The sequence below is a fragment of the Antechinus flavipes genome, chromosome 3, assembly GCF_016432865.1.
Source record: "Antechinus flavipes isolate AdamAnt ecotype Samford, QLD, Australia chromosome 3, AdamAnt_v2, whole genome shotgun sequence".
In the NCBI taxonomy this organism is placed as follows: Eukaryota; Metazoa; Chordata; class Mammalia; order Dasyuromorphia; family Dasyuridae; genus Antechinus; species Antechinus flavipes.
Genome location: NC_067400.1, coordinates 234,868,761 through 234,892,858, shown reverse-complemented (window position 1 = coordinate 234,892,858; position 24,098 = coordinate 234,868,761). Strand labels below are relative to the sequence as shown.

At 34.7% G+C, this 24,098-nt stretch overlaps 1 protein-coding gene across 4 annotated transcripts in view; it reads left to right on the top strand.

Moving 5' to 3' along the window:
* The window catches only part of VWA3B (von Willebrand factor A domain containing 3B), a 230,197-nt gene that overhangs the window by 48,580 nt on the left and 157,519 nt on the right, over positions 1-24,098 (top strand). Inside the window, exon 1 of one of the 4 annotated variants that reach the window (XM_051984664.1) lies at positions 2,235-2,899. The exons of the other annotated variants lie outside the window; for them this stretch is intronic. Within the exon in view, the coding sequence (XP_051840624.1) occupies positions 2,236-2,899 (664 nt within the window). The 5' untranslated portion in view covers position 2,235. Of the gene's footprint in view, positions 1-2,234; positions 2,900-24,098 lie in introns of those variants that run through there. 4 annotated transcript variants of the gene reach the window in all.

Genomic DNA, 24,098 nt, shown 5'->3' with positions numbered 1-24,098 from the left:
GGAAGGCAACCAGAATGGTGAAGGGCCTTGAGTCCATGTAAATCAGTCACTCAGAAACATTTATTGAGCATCAACTATGTGACAGGCAAGGCAGCTAGGTGGTGCAGTGGATAGAATTCTGGGCTTGGAGTTAGAAAAACTTGCTGAATTCAAATCTATCTTCAGACACTAGTTATGTGACCCTGGGCAAGTCACTTAAACCTGTTTGCTCCAGTTTTTCATCTGTAAAATGGAGATACTGGAAGCACTCCAGTATCTTTGCCAAGAAAATACTAAATGGGGTTATGAAGAGTCAGACATGATTGAAATGACAAAACAACAACATATGCTGAGCACTGAGCTCAGTGTTGAAATACAAATAAAGAAAAGATAGCTCCTGTTCTCAAGAAGTTTACAATCTAATTGGGAAAAAGAACATACAAGGAAGCTTGAAAGAAGGGAAAAGGGGGTAGGAGAGGTGTTACCTGGCTGAGGTGTGGGGAGTGGATATGATAAAGAAGTCCAAAGAATTCCAGTCAGTTGAAAAATGGAGGACTTTGAATTAAATTAATTGAACATATTTAGCTTGGAGAAGGAAAGACACAGAAAGTACATGAAATCTTTTTTGAAGTATTTGAAGAGCTTTCATGGAAAGTAGAGTTTAGACTCCTTTTGTTTGGTTCCAGAAGGCAGAATCAGAAGTAACTAGTGTAAGTTGCAAAGAGGGAAATTTAAATTTGAAGTCAGGAAAAATGTCCTTAATGCTTTTGTTGTTGTTTAGCAAAATCTCTGTGACCCCATTTTGTGGTTTTCTTGGCAAAGATAGTGGGATGTTTTCTCATTTCTTTCTCTAGCTTCTTTTACAGATGAGAAAACTGAGGCAAACAGGGTTAAGTGACTTACCCAGGATTACTCAGCTACAAAGTGTCTGAGACCAGATTTGAACTCAGGAAAAAGAGTATTCCTAATTCCAAGTCCACTATTCTAAACTCTGTTATCTAATTGCCCCTACTAATACTTAGGACTAAAGGATAGAGGGATGGCCTACAGTTAGAGGCTCCCATTTTTTTTTTTTTTTTTTTGCAGTCTTCAAGCAGAAACTATATAACATTTTGAGTATCTTAAAAGTGGGGACTCCTGAATTTCATTTATGGTTTAGACTTGATGACTGTTAAAGTTCCTTCACACTCAAATTCTGTAATTCAAACCATTATGTGATTTTTGTTCTCTCTTCTGCTTTTCCAGATTTTTTTTTTTTTGTTGTTGCTTCTGTTAACAGAATTGTAGCCAGTGTTATGTGGTTGATAACAATGACTCAAACTTACTTTTAATTATGATAGAAAGTGCTTTCCTGTCAGAAATCCCATGGGAGAGGTTGTATTATCGATATCTTTTTTTCATTCTCCTTTGACAAATGAAGCTCACCTCTCAGCTTTTCCCAATTCCAGAAAGGAATGAATGTCTATGGGTTGGGAGATAGATATGTATGATTCTAAAGGTTTCGCTGCACCAACAGAACCTGTAATACGCAATGGGAGTCAAGAAACAAGAACAAATGGGTCTGAAATCAGTGATAATGATTACCAGGCAGAATTTGCAGATGAATATCATGGCGGTACCAAGATGCTCCAGGAGATTACAGATGTAGTGATGAGGACACTGATTATTAGATTTGCATAAAATAGCTCAGTATTCATCCCTTGTTTTATCTAGGGAAAATCTCGTTGTGAAGCTAGTCACATAATGAATAAGTGTAAGGGCTAGTCCAGACTTTTCTACACTATTTGTTGCACTATCTGATTTCTTGTCAGTACAGCGGGATTATCTGGACTGCTGTTGGGTAGTGTCAGTACTTTATTTAGAAAAGAGCTTTGAAATTTTTTTTTAAACCATTAATTAGAAGCTCTTGAATTTTGTGCCCAAGGTTCTGTGACATATGATAAAACGAGAAGATTTTAGCTTAAAAAAAAAAAAAAACTCAGGGCAGATGTAAAGATGACCTCCTTCTTAAAAGACTCAAAATATGAACTCTGTGAACACCTCATGTTAAGAATAACAGAGTTCCGCCCAGGGAGCTGACCAGGATCCTCGCCGCCGCAACCTCGTCTGCCCGCAGACGGAGAGCATCTGCTGCTAGCGCTATCTCTCAGGACGCCTCGCGGAGCATCCCAAGCTCTGCCATTGGGGATCCAGTGAGGGAGACCGAACCGTGCTTGGACTCTAACGCGCGAGATCGGGCTCGAACTGTGAACCGCCATGACCCATTTCGACCAGGGTCTTAAGTATGGACTCCCAGCGGTCAAGAACAAGTATGCCTCCAAATACGACCATCAGGCAGAGGAAGACCTTCGCAAATGGATAGAAGAAGTTACAGGCTTTAGTATTGGGACAAACTTTCAGTGGAGTTTAAAAAACGGCATCATCCTCTGTGAACTTATAAATAAGCTAGAGCCAGGTTCAGTGAAGACAGTCAATGTATCTCTATTACACTGGCCTCAGTTGGAGAATATCAGTAACTTTATTAAAGCCGTTCAAGTTTATGGTGTGAAGCCGCTTGATGTCTTTGAAGAAAATGATCTTTATGATAATGAAAACATGACTCGAGTTCGGTCTACACTGTTAGCTTTAGCAGATCTGGCTAAAACAAAAGGATTCCATACGACAATTGAGGATAGCATCAAACATGCAGAAAACCAAGCAAGGTCTTTTGATGAAGAGCCAAGAAATGAAGAAAATGTAATTGACTCCCAGAAGGAAACCAACAGACCTGATGGCCAGGTAGGAATGACTGCCTTTGGGACTAGGGAGTATCTTTATGATTCTCTCTGGACAAACTTGGACAAACTTTTTGATGTGACAACATTTGATCTGGAGATGGATACTAACAAAGGAACCAGACTGGCTGGAAAGTTAGCACAAGGTATTGGAAGAGACATCTATGATTAGAAGCTAACATTAGGACCAATGGACAGCTCAACCGTTTTCACTACAAATGGGTAACTACAAAGTCGATTCCCAGAAAGGAATGAGTCTTGGGGGACAAGTATATGATCTTAAATATTTTGCTGCACCAACAGAATCTAATACATAATGGAAGCTAAGAAATGGGAACAAGTGGGTCTGAAATCAGTGATAGTGATTATCAGGCAAAATTTCCAGATGAATAATTTGAGAGTACCAAGATGGCTATCCAAGATATTACCAATATAATGACCAGGCACTGATGATTAGATCTACCCCAAAAAGCTCAGGATTAGCCCTTTGTTTTATTCAGGGAAAACCAAGCTAGCCTTGTATAATTTTTTTCATCTTCTTAAAACACTATTATGCTTATTGTGTCCAAAAGAAATATTGCCTTATATACATTCCCTTTTCCTTTCTCTGCCTCTTTTCTAAATAGATGCTTTTTAGTGCTGTAACAATTATATTCTACAGCATAACTGATAATTCTTATATGAAGTAAAAAGAAATATTATGAAAGGGACTGTACTCTTGTATAGCCAGTTCTTTTATTAAAGATCTCTGTTTTTGCAATCTTTTACCTAAACTAGTATTTTATAAACCACATGAAGGTTTTTTTTTTTAAATTTAGTATCAGTTTCTATATAGAATACTGAAAATTTCAAACTGCTTGTTAAATGAGCTTTGACAACAAAAACTAAGTTGCAGCATTTTAGAGATTTAAATATTGTTTCTACAGTATTGTTTGATAAGTTTAAAATAAAGTCATCAATGAGGGGGGAAGATGCAAGTGAATTTTGATGGTCCTTACTAGGAGAAGTTCTGAGGGTAAGATTCCATATTCCGACAAGTATTATAATTAAGATCTTAGAGGGATATTTATTTCACTTGAATGAACTAACCCAGTGGAAAAGGTTTTATTATAAGATTGCTCATTTAAATAATGTTGAATAAGATCATAAAGAGTACTTTCTGATTGAGTCAGGGTCAATATGATGTTGAGATGTGTTGTTGGCAAGAACCAGCCATCAGAATCATAGATGTCAGAATTGGAAGGAACCTTGGAAACGATCTAACCTAACCCTTTCATTTTACTGACAAGGAAACTGAGCTTCTTGGAGGGTAGCCCATCGTTCTGTCCTGGGACTTCTTTTCTCCTATATTCTCTCTTTATGACAATATCATTTCCCAGGAATTTTATTATAAGATGACTCACAGAGCTATATATTTAGCTCCAATCTCACTCCCAAATTTCAGTCCTGTTTTGCTATTGGGGATTTCAAAATGATGTTTTGTATATATAAAAAATTCAATGTCATAAACAAAATTTATTTTCCCTAAAACCTATTCCATCTAGCTTCTCTATTTCTGTTGAGGGAACCACTATTCTTCTAGTGTCTCATATCATACATTTTCTCTTAGTCTACTTATCCAGTCAGTTGCCAAACCTTGCCATTTTGATTTTCACATTCTTTCTCACATTTGATCTTTTCTCACTACTCACAATCACTAGTCTAATTTAAATCTATCACCTCTTGCCTGGAAAATTGCAAAAACCTTCTAACTGTTCTCTCTGCTTCTAGGCTGTTCTTATTGTATTCTACCATTCTCTCAGCTGTCAAAGTGATTTTTTGTTAACTTTGAGTTTGACCATATCATTTCTCTAATCAATAATATCCAGGGACTTTGTTGTTTCTAACCTCAAATACAAATTTTCCTCTTTGACTTCAAAATTAAACTAATTAATAAGCATTTAGCAAATGCCCACTACATGCTAGATATTGGAGATATATTAGTCTGATGCTAAAGGATCAACTAATTATGGAAGGTTCATCATCTGAAGGTTTACTGCTAGTTTTAATTCGCTGGCCATGATGACCCAGGATAGAGATTTTTTAAAAGTTAAAATAACCAAATTTCAATGTAGTCTTTGAGGACAAATCAAGGTCCCAAATTTGAGCTACAAAAGACCCTCCCCACCCCAAACAAAACAAAAAATCTCAACTAAAAACCAACCCTGAAAATGAAAGAGTCTGAAATTAGCTGCCATCCCAGAACAACTTAGAGAATTAAAACTAGATTTCTTGATTTTTTGGAAAGAACAACTTGGAGAGTTAAAACTAGATTTCTTCAAGTAGTAGAATGTCATGAAGAGTTGGATTATAGTCTAAGAACTCCAGGTAAGGCACAATAAAGAGTACTTAGGCTTATGTCTCAGACCATAAGGTTCATGCCTCAGACCAGAAGGTTCTTCATGTGGGTCTAATGCAAACAACAAGAAATTAATAAGCAGCTCAGGATCTTCCTTTCCTCCATTTGGAGGTAATAGCATTTATTGATGACAGTACACATCTTGAATCTAGGTATTTGTGATTTGGGGAACCTTGTTCAATGTGGGTATCACACTTTTTAGAAATAGGAATAAGAGGAGGATCAAAATTGTGCCATTTCAATTTAGTAAAGAACTATGCTTTGATAGAAAATGCATAAAATCATGAATCATATATCTATATGTAAGAAAGACCTAATTACTAGGACTACATATCCAGAGGTAACACCATTAACCAACTGGCAGCTTCCTTAAGCATAAGAATAGCACCAAGAGAACCAAATTAATTTCTCTGTCTGCTTTTTCATTGGCAAACCTTTTAAGTGATGTCAAATGTCACCATCTCTGAAAGGAGAAAAAGAATTTAAGCTTTCCTCTCACATACGCAGGGCCACATGACTCAATTAACCCCCAACCAGCTGAGTAATTAAACATTAGCCAGTGAGCACTTCCTGTAAGTTGAGCTGACATGGTTATTGAATATAAATGTCCTGTTCTTACATACCTTAAGAATTCTGATGTACCACTGATAAGATTTTGAAAATGTACCGTCTTTTCTAGAATGGAGTAAAAAAGGCTTGTTTCTGTATAGATCCTAGGATTTAGCATTTTTGCTCCTCTCCTGAGGTGAGAAAATATCACATGATTTAGCATGAGAAGAGACTCAAAGGAAAGCCCAAAAAGGAAGGAGAGAAAACAAACTGAATGGATGGAGGTGGTGGGGTTTACCTACTTCTAAAAGAGATAGTACAAACATATTTCCTGTTGAGTAGGTAACGGTAACTCATATCTTCCACATTATGAATTCAAGCTTTGTGCCTTTGATCTTATTTATCTTCTGAATCTTTTAAGCTCTTGTGTTATTTTGTCCAATATATGAATTGACATAAAAGGAACCATACCAAGAATGGTGTAGATGTAGTAGGAAATAAGAAGATGGTATAAAGAACAATGATTAGGATTTGCAGCAGGATAAGAGGCAGCTAAATGGTGCTATAGCTAGAAAAGGAGGGAAGGAAGAAAATGAAGAAAGAAGAAAGACAGAAAGGAATAAAAGGAAAGGAAGAAGGAAGGAAAAGAGGTAGGATAGGAGAAAGGAAAAGTTTAATAAGTATTTTATGAGCTAAGTATTTTATGGATATTATTTGGATTCAGGAAGATGCAAATTTGAATCCTGCCTCAGATTTTTATTAGCTATGTGACTCTGACCAAGTCAATTAGCTTCTCTCAGCCTCAAATTCTCCTCTTTGACTTCAAAATTAATCAATAAGCATCTAGCAAATGCCTACTACATGCTAGATATTGGAGATATATTAGTCTGATGCTAAAGGATCAACTAAGCCTTTAAGTTCAATGTTAACAATATTGATTAGTATATTGGAGAAGGCAATATTTTTCTCCATTTTCAGTATAATTGGTCTAATAGAGTTTAAAAAGTTTTAATGTCTCACGGAGGTCTAAGAGTATTATAGTTGCTATAGTAGAGTCAATGGAAGCCATAGAAACTACATTTTGTCAGAATGTAGGAAAATGGATGAGTTCAGACTAGGTTTTCTTTCTTTCTTTCTTTCTTTCTTTCTTTCTTTCTTTCTTTCTTTCTTTCTTTCTTTCTTTCTTTCTTTCTTTCTTTTTTTTTTAGCATTTTATCTTTCCAAATACATGTAAAGACAGTTTTCAACATTTATTCTTGCAAGACTTTGTATTTTAAGTTTTTCTCCCTCCTTTTCTTCCCTCCCCACTCCCCAAGACAGCAAGCAATCTGATATAGGTTAAATATGTACAATCTTTTAAAACATATTTCCATATTTGTCCTGTTGTGAAAGAAAAATGATATCACAAGAAAAAAATCCACAAAAAACAAATAAATAAACAAAAAGTGAAAATACTTTGTTAATCCACATTCAATCTCCATAGTTTTCTCTCTGTATGCAATTACTATTTTTCCATCCCAAGTCTATTGGAGTTCAGGCTAGTTTTTTTTTTTAAATACCAGAGAAGAGGAAGGTCATTCAATTCAGCTTAAAGTAGGCCTACAATCCTACTTTTTAAGTGAAAAGCACAACAATTTTCAGTGCAAGGATGCTCAGCTATTAATTAAAATCCAGTCACCCATCCTACTATTTACTTTGGAATCAAAGGACCAGATAGTGACAGTCCTAGAGCTGGTGGCAGTCTTGGCAGCCTTTTTCCTCTTCTCTTTAGGATTCAGCTAAATTCATTAGTTGAAGCCAGAGAAGCAAAGTGTGAATATGTTTCATAGCTTACAGGCTGAGTGACTTTAATTATTATGAAAGGTTCTGTTACCACTCAGCGGGTAGGCTACCCAGAGTCTCATCACTATTGCAAAAAAGTCTAGAACTTAGCTAATAAGCATTTCTTAAGAGCCTCCTAAGTATGAAGCACTGTGCTAAGTAGAAGGAAAAAGAAAGGATAAGGTTTTTGTTTTATAGTTAACTCTGTATTTGGGGAAAATCGACTTAGGAGGAGCCTGGATGATACTAAGTACCCAATAAGTTACCAGCATGAGTTAATGATCTGTTAATAATAATAATAATAATTAGAATAGTTCCTACTCAAAAATATTTTACATCCAAGGGTTCTGATAAAGGCTTCATTTCTAAAATATTTAGAGAATTGATTCAAATTTATAATTTATAAGAATACAAGCCTTTCTCCAATTGATAAGTGGTCAAAGGATACAAATAGAATTTTCAGATGAAGAAATTAAAACCATTTCTAGTTATGAAAAATGCTCCAAATCATTATTGATCAAAGAAACACAAATTAAAACTTCTCTGAAGTACCACTATACACCTCTCAGATTGGCTAAGGTGACAGAAAAAAATAATGATAAATGGTAACTGGGAAACTTAATGAGAAAACTGGGACACTTAATACACTATTGGTGAAATTGTGAACTGATCCAACCATTCTGGAGAACAATCTGGAACTCTGCCCAAAGGGATATCAAACTCTGCACACTCTTTGATCCAACAGTGTCTCTGCTGGGTCTGTATTCCAAAGAGCTCTTAAAAAAGGAAAAAAGCCCCACATGTGCAAAAATATTTGTAGCAGCCCTTTTTGTAGTGGGGAGGAACTGGAAACTGAGGGGATGCCCATCAGTTGGAGAATGGCTGAATAAATTATGGTATATGAATGTTGTGGAATATTATTGTTCAATAAGAAACGATTAGGAATATGATTTCAGAGAGATCTGGAGAGACTTACATGAACTGATGCTAAGTGAAGTGAGTAGAACCAGGAGAATATTGTACACAGCAACAACAGAATTATGGGATGGTTTGTGATGGACTTGGCTCTTTTCAACAACGAGGTAATTCAGACCAATTCTAATAGACTTGTGATGGAGGGAGCTATTTGCACCCAGAGAGATTTCTATGGGGATTGAATGTGGATCATAAGATAGTATTCATACCTTTTTTTATTGTTGTTTGCTTTTTTTTCTTTTTCTTTTTTCCCTTTTTTAAAACTGATTTTTCTTGATAAATTTTTCTTGCATGATAAATGTGCAAATAGGTATAGAAGAAGTACACGTTTAATATATATTGGATTGCTTGCTGTCTAGAGGGAGATAGTCGGGGAACAGGAATGGAGAAAAATTTAGAACCAGAATATTTCAAGGGTGAATGTTGAAAATTATCTTTGCATGTATTTTGAAAAGAAAAAGCAATTATCAAAAAAAATAGCTCCTGTTTATATAGTATTTTAAAGCTTACTTTACATATATCTAATTTGATCCTCCCAACATTCCTATGAGGTAGGTGCCTTTTTTTCTCTCCATTTTAAGGAAAAAAATTGTGGTTCAGAGGGTCTAAATGATTTGTTCAGGCTCACATGCTGAGAAGTAGCAGAAAGAGGATTTAAACTTAGATATTACTGACTCTTTATCACCTGTACATCTATACACACTAATGAAATACCTGAGGATTCACTATAGATTTCTAACTTCTACCTTAACTTAAGTAGGGAGAAATCTGCTAGCTAAGTATCTCCTTCCTTCCTTCCTTCCTTCCTTCCTTCCTTCCTTCCTTCCTTCCTTCCTTCCTTCCTTTCTTTCTTCCTTCCTTCTCTCCTTCCTTTCTCCCTCCCTCCCTTCCTTCCTTCTTTCCTTCCTTTCTCTCTTTCTTCTTTCCTTTTTTCCCTTCCTCCCTTCCTTCCTCCCTCCCTCCCTCCTTCCCTCCTGCTCTCTCTCCTTCCCTCCTTCCCACCTTCCCCCTCTTTCCCTTTCTTTTTTCCCCTCCCTCCCTTCCCCTTCCCTCCCTTTTTCCTTTCTTCTCTCCTTCCTTCCATGTTTTACTTAAATTTTTAAATTTATTTGTCTCAATAGTATTTCATTTTTCCAATTACATATAAAGATAGTTTTCAACACTGATTTTTTGTAAGATATTGAGTTCCAATTTTTTCCCCTCCCCCCTCCTCAAGACACAAGCAATCTGATATAGATTATATATGTACAATTGTTTTAAACATATTTCTATATTTGTCATATTGTGAAAGAAAAATCAGAACAAAAGAGAAAAAGCAAAAAAAACAAGGTAAAAATTGTATGCTCACATCTGCATTCAGTCTTCATAGTTCTTCTTAATGTGGATGGCATTTTCCATTACAAGTTGATTGGAATTGCCTTGGATCACTGCATTGCTGAGAAGAGGCAAGTCTGTCAAATTGATCATTACATATTCTTGCTGTTGCTGGGGATAGGGACCCAGGGAAACAAACAGGAAGAGGATGATGAGAATTTAGGGGCACCTTAGGTTTGAATTGTGCTTTGTAAGAAGTGAGAGAGACTGGGACAAAGGTAACAGAAGGGCATTCTAAATGGAGAGAGGAGTGAATCATGATGGAAAGATGAGAATTAGAAAGTTTCCCATGATGGGAGAGGTCAGGTTGACCCAAGCTAATCAAGAGATTGGGTAAGAGGGGAAGTAAAGGGCATTTTACTTTTGTAATCTCTAGATATAGTTTCAGTCTGGTCTCCATCATTTATTGACATTGTGCCTTTGGACACATTAATTTACCTTTTTGAGCTCATTCCTAAAAGGATGGGGACTAGACTAGGTGACCTCTGAAGCCCCTTTCAATTCTGTGATCCTAGGATTTTTGAAATAAAAATATGGATAGTTTTTGGATGGAGTACTGTTGACAGTTGGTTGAGATACTTAAATATTATATTAGAGGTGATAGCAAGCCAATGTAAGCTCTTGAGCCACCAAGTGACCTTATTAAAACAGGTGGGTTGGTATTTCAACAGCATCTAGGATGAACTGGAGCTTGAAGTGGATCCTAGAGTTCCAAATCTCAATGGAGGTTGGATTATTGCAATTCTATCTTTTTAGTATCAGTTACTGAGAATTTCATTTTCTGAGCTTGCCTCCAGGGTTTTTTTTGGAGGGGGATGCATATCCCAGTAAGGTATCAACTCTGGCTAAAATTGACTCAACAATTAAAGGTCACAGTTTATTGTTATAGAATATGAAAACAATGCTTCAAACCTTTAAAGTTGGTAGCATCTGGAAATGTGGGGGATGTTAGGATATGAAAACAAATATTAATACTTTATAGGAGATAATGCATAATTTTTTTCCATTTTGCACTTAAAATAATTTTTGAGATGTGGCCCAAATGAAGTACATACATCATTACTTTAGTAAAATTCTAATTCTTTAATGGCAATTTGAATATATACATTTGCTTTAGATCTATTGATAATTTATTTCAACAACTTAGGATTTTATATTTATGCCTTGTACCTTCACCTTGGGTATTTGATATGTCCTGGGCCAGAAAATGTTAAATTTCAACTTGACAACCAACTATTTTAACACATAATTTTATATGAGACATTGGGAGTATTTTATCAAAACAAGAATTGCTGATTTAATCATTTCCATCCCTTTATGCTTGCAATATTCCCACCTTTTCACCTCATCCAAATGATCATTTTAAGTTCTCAGGACATTTTAATATCCATAACTTATTTTGCTGTTTGGTGGTCTTGAAAAGGAAGTGCATGTTATCATTTCAAAATATTGACTATTCACATAAATTTTCAATCGCTGAATCCTGTAATGTTGCTTGTTTTATATTCTTGTTAATGCAGAGTGAACTTATCTTTTAATAATTCTTAATTCAGAGTAAACCTATCAGAACTTTTTCATTAATTCAAAATAATTTCTCTTGTTTAATGAACATTAAATAAAAAGGACATACCAAACATTGTTTCATTCATTCATGCTACTTTAAATTATTTTCTTGTTAATTAATGCCTGCATGCTTGTATGTTTTAATTAGCATGCACCTGATTTTTCATGGTCTATAAGTACAAATAATAATAATAATCTTTCTATATGTCAACAGCATCTAATCCTGTAGTATTCTATTGTACCTTACATTTTGGGCAATTTTTTGCTAAATTATTTTCCTCCTGTCCAATAAGGCTAGACATCTCTCAAGGATCTGACTTGAACCATTCTTTCTAAATTCTCTTCCTTGATCTCACAAGCTCCCATGAATTCAATTATTTTTACACAGACAATCTCAGATCTGTATCTCCAGACCTAATCTTTCCTCTTAACTTCCAATTCTGATTTACCAAAACAAATCTTTTGGCATTTTTACCAGACTGTCACATTGGCATCCCCAGTTGAAAATGTCCAAAATGAAACTCATATTTCTCCTCAAACTCAACACAAATGTCTCTATTTCTGATGAAGTACCATCACCCTTCTCAAGGAGTCATCTTTGGTTTTTCTTTTTTCTTTTCTTTTTCTTTTTCTTTTTTAAGGGGCAAAGATTTATTATGCTGTCAGCAGGCTAAAGTTCCAAAAAAGTTTTTTTGTTTTTTAACCTTCAAGCCATTGGCTTCCTTTTATTTTATTTTTAAATAGTTTTTTATTTACAAGATATATGCATGGGTAATTTTTCAGTATTGACAATTGCAAAACCTTTTGTTTCAAGTTTTCCCTTCCTTCTCCCCAATCTCTCCTTCAGATGGCAGGTAGACCAATCCATGTTAAATATGTTAAAGTATAAATTAAATACAAAATATGTATATATGTCCATACAGTTATTATGTTGCACAAGAAGAATCAGACTTTGAAATAATGTACATTTAACCTGTGAAGAAAATCAAAATGCAAGCGGACAAAAACAGAGGGATTGGAAATGCTATGTAGTGGTTCACACTCATTTCCCAGAGTTTTTTTTGCTGGGTGTAATTGGTTCTATTCATTATTGAACAAATGGAACTGATTTGGTTCATCTTATTGTTGAAGAGAGCCATGTCCATCAGAATTGATCATCATATAGTATCGTTGTTGAAGTATATAATGATCTCCTGGTCCTGTTCATTTCATTCAGTATCAGTTCATGTAAATCTCTCCAGGCCTTTCTGAAATCATGCTGCTGGTCATTTCTTACAGAACAATAATATTCCATAACATTCATATACCACAATTCAGCCATTCTCCAATTGATGGGCATCCACCCGGTTTCCAGTTTCTTACCACTACAAAAAGGGCTGCCACAAACATTTTTGCACATGTGGGTCTCTTTCCCTTTTTTAAAGATCGCCTTGGGATATAAGTACAGTAATAACACTGCTGGATCAAGGGGTATGCACAGTTTGATAACTTTTTGAGCATAGTTCCAAATCGCTCACCAGAATGGCTAGATGTATTCACAACTACACTAACAATGCATCAGTGTCCCAGTTTTCCCAAATCCCCTTCGTCTAAATTAGTCATTATTTTTTCCTGTCATCTTAGCCAATCTGACAGATATGTAGTGGTATCTCAGAATTGGCTTAATTTTCATTTCTCTGATTAATAATGATTTGGAGCATCTTTTCATATGCCTAGAAATAGTTTCAATTTCTTCATCTGAAAATTTTCTGTTCATATCCTTTGATCATTTATCAATTGGAGAATGGCTTGATTTCTTATAAATCAGAGTCAATTCTCTACATATTTTGGAAATGAGGCCTTTATCAGAACTTTTGACTGTAAAAATGTTTTCCCAGTTTATTGTTTCCCTTCTGATCTTGTCTGCATTAGTTTTGTTTGTACAAAAGCTTTTCAATTTGATATAATCAAAATTTTCTATTTTGTGATCAATAATGATCTCTAGTTCTTTTTCAGTCAAAAATTCCTTCATCCTCCACAGGTCCTATGTTCTTCTGATTTATTTAAAATCTCATTCTTTATGCCTAGATCATGAACCCATTTTGACCTTATCTTGGTGTATGGTCTTAAGTGTGTGTCAATGCCTAGTTACTGCTATACTAATTTCCAATTTCCCCAGCAATTTTTGTCAAATAGTGAGTTTTTATCCCAAAAGCTGGGGTCTTTGGGTTTATCAAACACTAGATTGCTATACTTATTGCTATTTTGTCCTGCGAATCTAATCTATTCCACTGATCAACTAGGCTATTTCTTAGCCAATACCAAATGGTTTTGGTAATCACTGCTTTATAATATAGTTTTAGATCTGGTATGGCTAGGCCACTTTCATTTGATTTTGTTTTCATTAGTTCCCTTGAAAGTCTTGACCTTTTGTTCTTTCAGATGAGTTTTGTTATTTTTTCTAGGTCATTAAAATAGTTTTTGGGGAGTCTGATTGTAAATAGATTAGTGTAGTGTTGTCATCTTTATTATATTTGCTTGACCTATCCAAGAGCACTTAATATTTTTCCAGTTGGTTAGATCTGACTTTATTTGTGTGGAAAGTGTTTTGTAGTTTTGTTCATAAAGTTCCTGACTTTCCCTTGGCAGATAGATTCCCAAGTATTTTATACTGTCAGCAATTACTTTAAATGGAATTTCTCTTTGTAACTCTAACTGTTGGATTTTTGTTTGTGATATATAAGAATGCTGATGACTTATGTGGGTTTATTTTGTATCCTGCAACTATGCTAAAGGTGTGGATTATTTCTAATAGCTTTTTAGTAGAATCTCTGAGATTCTCTAAGTATACCATCATATCATCTGCAAAGAGTGATAATTTGGTTTCCTCATTACCTACTCTAATTCTTTTAATCTCTTTCTCAACTCTTATTGCCGAAGCTAGCATTTCTAATACAATATTGAATAGTAATGGTGATAGTGGGCAAGTTTGTTTCACTCCTGATCTTATTGGGAATGGTTCCAGTTTATCCCCATTACATATGATGCTTACTGACGGTTTTAAATAGATGCTACTGATTATTTTAAGGAAAATTCCATTTATTCCTATACTCTCAAGTGTTTTTAATAGGAATGGATGTTGGATTTTATCAAATGCTTTTTCTGCATCTATTGAGATGATCATATGGTTTTTATTAATTTGGTTATTGATATAGTCAATTATGCTAATAGTTTTTCTAATATTGAACCAGTCCTGCATTCTTGGTATAAATTCTACTTGGTCATGGTATACTATCCTGGGGATGATTTTCTGTAATCTTTTTGCTAATATATTTTTTAAGATTTTAGCATCAATATTCATTAGGGAGATTGGTCTATAATTTTCTTTCTGTTTTCAACCTGCCTGGTTTAGGTATCAGTACCATGTCTGTATCATAAAAGGAATTTGGTAGGAGTCCTTCATTCCCTATTTTTTCAAATAGTTTATATAACATTGGAGCTAATTGTTCTTTAAATGTTTGGTAGAATTCACATGTAAATCCCTTTGGTCCTGGGGATTTTTCCTTAGGGAGTTGATTAATAGCTTGTTGTATTTCTTTTTCTAAAATGCAACTATTTAAGCAATTTACTTCCTCCTCTGTTAATCTGGGAAGCCTATATTTTTGAAGGTAGTCATCCATTTCACTTAGGTTATCAACTTTATTGGCATAAAGTTGAGCAAAGTAACTCCTAATTATTGCTCTAATTTCCTCTTCATTGGTGGAAAGTTCTCCCTTTTCATTTTTAAAACTAACAATTTGATTTTCCTCTTTCCTATTTCTAATCAGATTTACCAAAGGTTTATCTACTTTACTGTTTTTTCAATAAAACCTACTCTTAGTTTTATTAATTCAATAGATTTTTTTTAACTTTCAATTTTATCAGTTTTTCTTTTTAATTTTAGAATTTCAAGTGTAGTATTTGATTGGGGGTTTTTAATTTGTTTTTTTTTCTAGCTTTTTAAGTTGCAAGCCCAATTCATTGATCTTATTTTTCTCTATTTTATTCAAGTAAGCCTCTAGAGATATACAATTTCCCCTTATTACTGCTTTGGCTGCATCCCACAAATTTTGGAATGTTATCTCATTGTTGCTATTCTCTTGGGTGAAATTATTAATTGTGTCTATGATTTGCTGCTTCACCCATTCATTCTTTAGGATAACATTATTTAGTTTCCAGTTATTTTTTAGTCTATTCACCCCTAGCTTTTTGTTGAATGTAGTTTTTATTGCATCATGATCTAAAAAGAATGCATTTACTAATTCTGCCTTTCTGCACTTAATTTTGAGGTCTTTATGTCCTAATATATGGTCAATTTTTGTATAGGTTCTATGAACTGCTGAGAAGAAAGTATACTCCTTTCTGTCTCCATTCAGTTTTTTCCAAAGATCTATCATATCTAACTTTTCTAATATTCTATTTACCTCTTTAACTTCTTTCTTATTTGTTTTGTGGTTTGATTTATCTAATTCTGAGAATGCAAGGTTGAGGTCTCCCACTATTATAGTTTTGCTGTCTATTTCTTGTTGCAACTCTCTTAACTTCTCCTTTAGGAAGTTAGATGCTCTACCACTTGGTGCATATATGTTTAGTATTGATTTTGCTTCATTATCTTTGTTACTCTTTAACAAGATACAGTTTCCTTCCTTATCTCTTTTAATTAGATAAATTTTTGCTTTTGCTTGATCTGAAATAAGGATGGCTACTCCTGCTTTTTTGACTTTACCTGAAGCATAATAGATTCTGCCCCAGCCTTTTACCTTTATCTCTCTGCTTTAAATGTGTTTCATGAAAATAACATATTGTAGGGTTCTGGCTTTTTGATCCAGTCTGCTACCTGCCTCTGCTTTATGGGAGAGTTCACCTCATTCACATTTAGGGTTAAAATGACTACTTCTGTATTTCCTGCCATCTTATTATCCCCAGATTATGCTTTTCTTTTTCTTACCTCCCTTACCTCCCTCCCCAGTATTTGGGGCACCACTTGCCTCACGTAGCTCTCCCTCTTTAGAATCTCTCTCACCCCCTTTGAATCCCTTCCCCTTTCTTATACCTTTCCCTTATTACTCTTTTCCTTTTTCCTTTTTCTCTCCCACTTTTTAATGAGGTGAGAGAAGTTTCTCTGTAAACCAGATATGTCAATTATTTTCTCTTTGAGCCAAATCTGATGAGAGTAAAATTCACAGAGTGTTCCTCGCTCTCCCTAAATTCCCTCAGATATGATAGGTTTCCTTTGCCTCTTTGTGGGTTGTAGTTAATCTCTTTTTAATTTCCTCTTTTCCCTTTTTCTGATACTATCTCCTTCCCATTTTTACCACCCTTTTTTATATTATATCAGTTAAAATCAAATTATAAATGCATTCTTTATGTATATCCATAACAGAAATATAGTTCTTAAGAATTCTTTTACCTTTTTCTACTTCTCTTGAGTCCTATATTGGAGATCAAATTTTTTGTTTAGTTCTGGTTTTTTCTCTGGAAGAAAATGCCCACCTTATCTGAGTAGTTTATTCTTGGCTGCATTCCAAGTTCTTTTGCCTTTTGGAATCTCAGATTCCAGGTCCTTCGATCCTTTAATGTGGCAGCAGCTAGGTTCTGAGTGATCCTTATTGTGACTCTTTGGTATTTGAATTGTTTTTTTCTGGCTGCTTGTAATATTTTTTCCTAGTATAAATTCTGAAATTTAGCCACACTATTCCTTGGAGTTTTTATTTTAGGGTCTCTTTCAGAAGGTGGTCGATGAATTCTTTCAATGCCTATTTTACCTTTTGATTCTATTACATCTGGCCAGTTCTCTTTGATGATTTCCTGTAAAATAGTGTCTAGGTTCTTTTTTCATCACAATTTTCAGGAAGTCCAATAATCCTCAGATCTATTTTCCAGGTCTGTTGTTTTTCCAAGCAGATATTTAACATTTTTTTCCTATTTTTTCATTTTTTTGGTTTTGCTTGAGTGATTTTTGATGTCTCAATGAATCATTCATTTCTATTGCTCAGTTCTGATTTTTTTTATGAGTTATTTTCTTCATTAGCTTTTTTTTTTTTAACTTCTTTTGTATATGTCCAATTGAGTTTTTAAATGAGTTGTTTTGCTCTATGGAATTTTTTTTTCTATTTCACTATTTTTTTTTTATTGAGTTTTTTTCTTTTTCCAATTCACAAATCTTACTTTCCTGGGAGTTCTTTATCTTTTCTAATTCACGAATTCTGTTTCCCTGCAATCCCTGAGAATACTTTACCTTTTCCAATTCACATTTCAGGAAGTTGTTTTCTTTTTCCACTTTATCAAATTTTTCTTTAAGTGAATTTTATGCCTTTCCTGTACTCTCTTGCAGAGTTTCTCTTTTCTTTCTTCATTTTTCTTTTAGCTCTCTTTTAAGACATTTTATAATTTCTTCTAGGAAAGCCTTGTGTGATGGGGACCAGATTACATCCCCTTTTGGGCTTTTGTCTGGAGGCTGTCTGCTATTAGTCTCCTTGGGGTTGGAAACCTGCTCTCTTTCTGTATAGAAACTATAGAGGGCTAGCATACACTTGGCTTTTTTACTCATTAAAGAAAAAAAAAAGCCCTTAGGGTCTGCCTTCAGAGCAAGGAGATTACCAGCTTCCTCTGCAGAGCAGGGATAGCTACATGGACAGTAGCTGTCCTGCAAATGGGCTGTTAAGAGCAGCTGAGTTACAGATGTGCCCTGGGTAGAGTCCCACTGTGCAGATTTGTGGCTGTCCCAGGCAGAGTCCTCCTGCTATACAGATCTGTGGCTGCCCTGGGCAAATGTGCCCCCTTTCCTCCCCCCCATTAGATCCTTTTAGATTCTGGAGTTTTTTGGAGTACACATTACCTTTGGCTTTACCTTCTCTGCAGATCTATTGCTTTGCAATTAAAGCAGAGCAGCCAACCTATGGTAGAGTCCTCCCTGGAAATTTTCCACTCACAGAAACTGAGACTGCCCCTGCCCCATCCACTCAGTGTGCTAGCCTCTGTATTCTACCTCCCTGCCTGCGCTGGCCTGCTGCTGTTGATCAGGACAAACCTTTTCTGGTGATATTTCAGATTATTTTCAGCAGGTAATTTGTTGTACTCCCAATATTTGTGGATTTCACCAGTTAAGCACTATTTCTGAGGCTGAATTTAGTAATTAGTAGTGAGGGTAGCAGAGGAGCTTAGAATGAGGCATGTGTCTTCTCTGCCATCTTGGTTCTGCTCCCCCACCCCCCCTTATTTTTTCTTCTTAACCCTCAAATTCAATCAGTTGCCAAATCGTTTGCTTCTACCTCCATAATGTCTTCCATCAGTCATCTCCCTTCATACAATCTTTATTCTGGGTTCATATTGAATTTATTTCAGTTTCAACTAGATTTTGCACTTTCCCCTCAGGTGAGCTTAGTTGTGAAGCCATGATTGAGTTGTACATTGTGTCTTGAAGGTTTACATTCCCTGTACTTTTTAATTTGCATCTTTATAAGGATCTCATCTTCTTTCCTAGTTTTATTTGCTTCTGCTCTTAGGAAGCCCACCCTGCTGTCAACTCTTCTCATCAGACCAAATCATAAAGACTTGGACATGCATAAACACCTGTGCCAAATGGATTAGGAATCATTTTGGGTTCATCACCTTTCACCTGTACTGTTCTTTCCTTCCTTCCTTCCTTCCTTCCTTCCTTCCTTCCTTCCTTCCTTGCTTGCTTCCTTTTCTTTAAGGGCCAAGGCAATTGGAGTTAAGTGACTTGACCAAAGTCCCATTGCTAGTAAGTGTTAAGTATCTGACTGAGGCTGGATTTGAAATCAGACCAGTATTCTATCCATTGTGCTATCTAGCTGCCCTTAGACTATTTCAATAGTCTCCAAATTAGTTTTCCTCCCTTCCTCCCTTATAGTTCACACAGCTAAAGCTAAAAAGGAATCAATGATCATTTATCCAGCCCTTTTCAAGACTAGCAGTTCTGAAACTTTAATTCTCATTATCTTTATACTTTTAAAATATGAGTTTATGTGCATTATATTTATAGATATTTATCATAATAGAAAGAAAAACTAATATTGAATTTGTAGACTCCCTGAAAGGGTTTCAGTTACCCTCCAGGATTCTCTGGACTATATTTTAAGAATCATTGTGCTATATCACTGATCTAAGCATCTCACTCTATGCTCAAAAATCTTCATTGATTCTCTACTGCCTTGAGGAAAAAAAATATGAATTATATTAGTCTGACTCTTACCTACCTTTTCAGGCTTATTTTATATTACTTTCTTTATTCCAATTTCTCCATACATGACATTTCAGCTCCTGTCTCTATTTTTTCTTTTATTTAATTTTTTTCAAAAATATTTTTTATTATAGCTTTTTATTTACAAGCTATATGCATGGGTAATTTTTCAGCATTGACAGTTGCAAAACCTTTTGATCCAATTTTTCCCCTCCTTCCCCCCACTCCCTCCCCCAGATGGCAGGTAGACCAATACATGTTAAATATGTTAAAGTATATGTTAAATACAATATATGTATACATGTCCATATCATTATTTTGCTGCACAAAAAGAATAGGACTTTGAAATAGTGTACAATTAACCTGTGAAGGAAATCAAAAATGCAGGCAGACAAAAATAGAGGGATTGGGCTAGGTGTAGCTCCTGCCTCTATTTTTTACATAATCATTTCCATTTCTGAAAAACATTCTATTTCATAGAATCATCTTTAATTTTCTTCAAAGCACACTTCAAATTATTGTTTACTTATTTTCAGTCTTGGTCTGACTCTACCCCATTTGGGGTTTTCTTGGCAAAAATAAAAATAGTTGTTATTTTCTTTTCCAGCTGATTTTACAGATGAGAAAACTGAGGCAAATGGGGTTAAGTGATTTGCCCAGGGTCACACAGCTAATGACTGTCTGAGATAAGAGTCAGTTTTCCTGATTTCAGACTTGACCCTCTATCCTTTGAGCCACTTAACTACTCCACACCTTAGGTGCCACTTTTTGGATGAAACCTTTCTTAACCATCTTCTGCTTTGCCCACTGAAGCACTTTTTAAAATTTTTGATTATATTGTTATGTACATGTTGTATTCTCCAGGTTCCTAAAATTTTGTGTCTCTTTGTTATGCTGATAAAACCTATGTCTGCCTTCTCAGAATAATATATTTAAATGTATAAAATAAAATATGGAAGATTATAAGGAAAAACAATTACATTGAAATACAATTAGCAAAATGTTTAAAAGGAAAAGTTCCTCTTTCACACTAGGACACAAACTCCTTGAGCACAGAGGCAATTTTATTTTTATCTGTGCAACCTAGCTGGCTCTCCTGATATGTATGCTTAATGAGTCCTTGTGAAATTGAATTTTAATATATCATAAGTTGCTTAGCCATTTCTTGTAGAAGGGAAATAATACTGAATTTATTTATTTATTTAATTAAAAAATAATATTGAATTTAGAATTAGAAATGCTACATTTGAATCTCAACTCTACCACTTATTATCTATTGTGTCTTTGGGCAAATCACTTTACCTCTGGACATCAAGCGTTTCATCTATAAAACAAGAGGGTCAGGCTAGATGACATTTCAGGAACATTTCAGTTCTAAATCTATTAATCTATGAGATCTTATTGTTGAACATTTCAATTATTTATTTACTATTATAGGTAGTGCTATGTATAACATAAAATAATGGAATAAAATGATTTAAAATATACAAATAAATTTATAAATACTCTTTCCTCATTTCTTAATTCATCATTCATTCAGTCACCAGAGTGACAAGTCTGGTCATCCTTTCTTCTCACTCCTCTCAACAAAACAAAGCCAACCTTCCTGACATTGGTCAGGCTTACTATTTCATCCTTCAGAATCTAATACTGATTCCTCTATTTTATATTTAAATCTTGTCATAAGCCAGTGCCTTCCTATTTTTCTCAAAATCAAATGTGATAGTATTTGCAAAGCCTGGCACAAAGTAGGTGCTATATAAATGCTTATTATTTCCTTTTCTTTTTTCTATCCTTTATAATCTTTTTACATGTTTCTCTTCTCCACATATTTTGCAAACCAGTATAATTAGGCTGCTTGCTGTTCTACAAATACTAAACATTATTTAGTCTCCATGTCTTTACCTAGTTGAAATTTTCTCATCTCTACTGCTTGAAATTCCTGACTTCTATCAAGACTCAATTCAAACTCCAGCTTATCCACTAAGCCTTTCTAATCCCAAGTCTCTCCCCAAACCTTGTAATTATACACATATACATATTTATATATACATACATATAGACAATAAAATTATATTTTTATAATTATATTATTATATATTATAATTATATATATTATTATATTATATTATAATATTTATTTAAATAATAATTATTATATTATATATATTATAATATTATATATATTATATTAATATATAATTATATAATTATATATTATATGTACATGGCAACTAAATACCTGAATGGAGAGAATACTGGTCTTAGAATCAGGAAAACCTCAGTAAAAATGCTGCATCAAGATACTCATAAGTTGTATGAGACTGAGGCATAAGCAAGCCACTTAACCTATCTTAGCCTCAGTTTTCATGTTTGTGAAATGAGGATAATAATTTCCATTTTACAGGGTTTGAGCTTCATATGGGATAATATATGTTAAGTATATTGTAAATCTTAAAAGAGTTACACAAATTTTAGCTTTTATTATTATATCCTCCATTAAAATATCTTGAGAACAGGGATTTACTGATTATTATATCCCTAGTTTTCAACAAGGGAATCCTGGTGGCTCAGAAGATAGATCAATACCAGGCCTGAAGTCAGGAAGACCTACATTTAAATCTGGCCTTGGACACTTCCTCATTCTGTGACTCTGGGCAAGGCATTTAACCCCATTGTCTGTTTCCTTATCTGTAAAATGAGGTGAAGGAAATTGAAAACCACTCCAGTGTTTTGCCAAATAAACCCCAAATGAGGTCATGAAGAATTAGATACTCCTGAAAAATGATTAACAACAACAACAAAATATTCAACATATTTCCTGGTACACAAGTATTTAGTAAATGCTTCTTGATTGAATAATGCTCTGAAATCTTTATACCCATTAGATTAGGTTTTAAGATTCTTGCTAATTTCTCACCTAAGATTTCTAAAGGGTGAGAAAATGACAAATACGTATGGTATCAGTTGTACTTGAAGAAGTGGGAAGAAGATGCAAAGTTTGCTGAATGGTTCCTGCAACTCTAGATCCCCTTTTCCCCTCTGCTATATTTGAGATATAATCTCAAGGGAAATAGCCCCTGACAGCTGTTTCCCTTAGACACCTGCCCTTAGAATGATTCTGTTTCAGATCCTTCAGGGGAACATTGCTTAGTCGGGACCTAGACTTAAAAAGGAAATAATTTATTGCTTCAGGGCATGTCAGTGTTAATGGCTGGAGAAGATTCAACGGTATATTCAAATACCATCTCCTTGAATCTTCTCGGCTCTGGAAAATACCAAACATTAAAGAGAAGAGTTACCAGTTATATTCATAGGATTGTTCCAAGGCCAATTAAGAGGTAGGCAGGTTAACTTTGATGTCTAACAAGATGTCTTCCATGTACATATTAAAATTATATAAGATTCCTTGCAAGATACAACAGTAGAAATCTTCAGTGACCTTCTAATTATTATTGTAATACCACCTTTGTTTTGCTCCCTCAATTGTATTCGTAGATTGGGCCTCAATTGCATTGTTGCTATTCTTAACAACAGTTCTAAGGTATAGTAGCTACCATTATTCATATTATCATCATCATCAGCAGCAGCATCATTACCATCACCACCACCACCACCACCACCACCACCACCATCATCACCATGATCACTCCTGAGTCTCCACTTGTATCTTTCCTATTAACACTCAATTAATAAATAAAAATTAGCTGTTAGCCTAGGCTATATGGCATAGTATGGACAGTACCTACAGGAAATTCTCCAAATTATCCTAGTGTACTCAACTGCAAATACATGGAAGCATCCATGGAAAGAGAGGGCACACACTTAGAAAATAATGATGGTGTGGTATACATGTAGGGAATATATGTGGAAATGGAAACTCACAACTCTGATAAAAAGCAGGGTCTAGAAGAAAAAATCCTTTTTTTTGTAGATCTCTCAATTTCCAGGGCTATCTCTGCCTTGAATCTAAAGCTGAAGGAAGTGGGGAGGGAGCTAAGGGGGAACTGTATAGTAGTTGGAAAATTGAACAATGGCACATTGGTTTCTCCCTGAAACAAAAGCTTATATTTTTTCAAATCAATATTTTTTTTAGTAAAGAAAAGGAGCATGATATAGTTGACATGCATCTGTGAAATCCAGAAGATTTGCCTTGGACATATACAAAGCTTGTGACTAAAAGCAAATACTTAACCACTCCCTGTCCCATGCACCTTGATAAAACTAATAAGTTATAGATGAGTTGACAATTTATTTGTGCCTGTTGAGGAGTATCCACACCAGGAGTTCTAATACTGATGAAATTGCAGGCTCAGACTTCAAAAATTCTTTTGATAATGTTATATGACTTTGAGTCATATAACTCAAAGTCATAGAATACTGCAGTGTATAAAGAGTTAAAATTAAATCTCACTTAAAGGACAGTAGAGGCATAAAGAACATT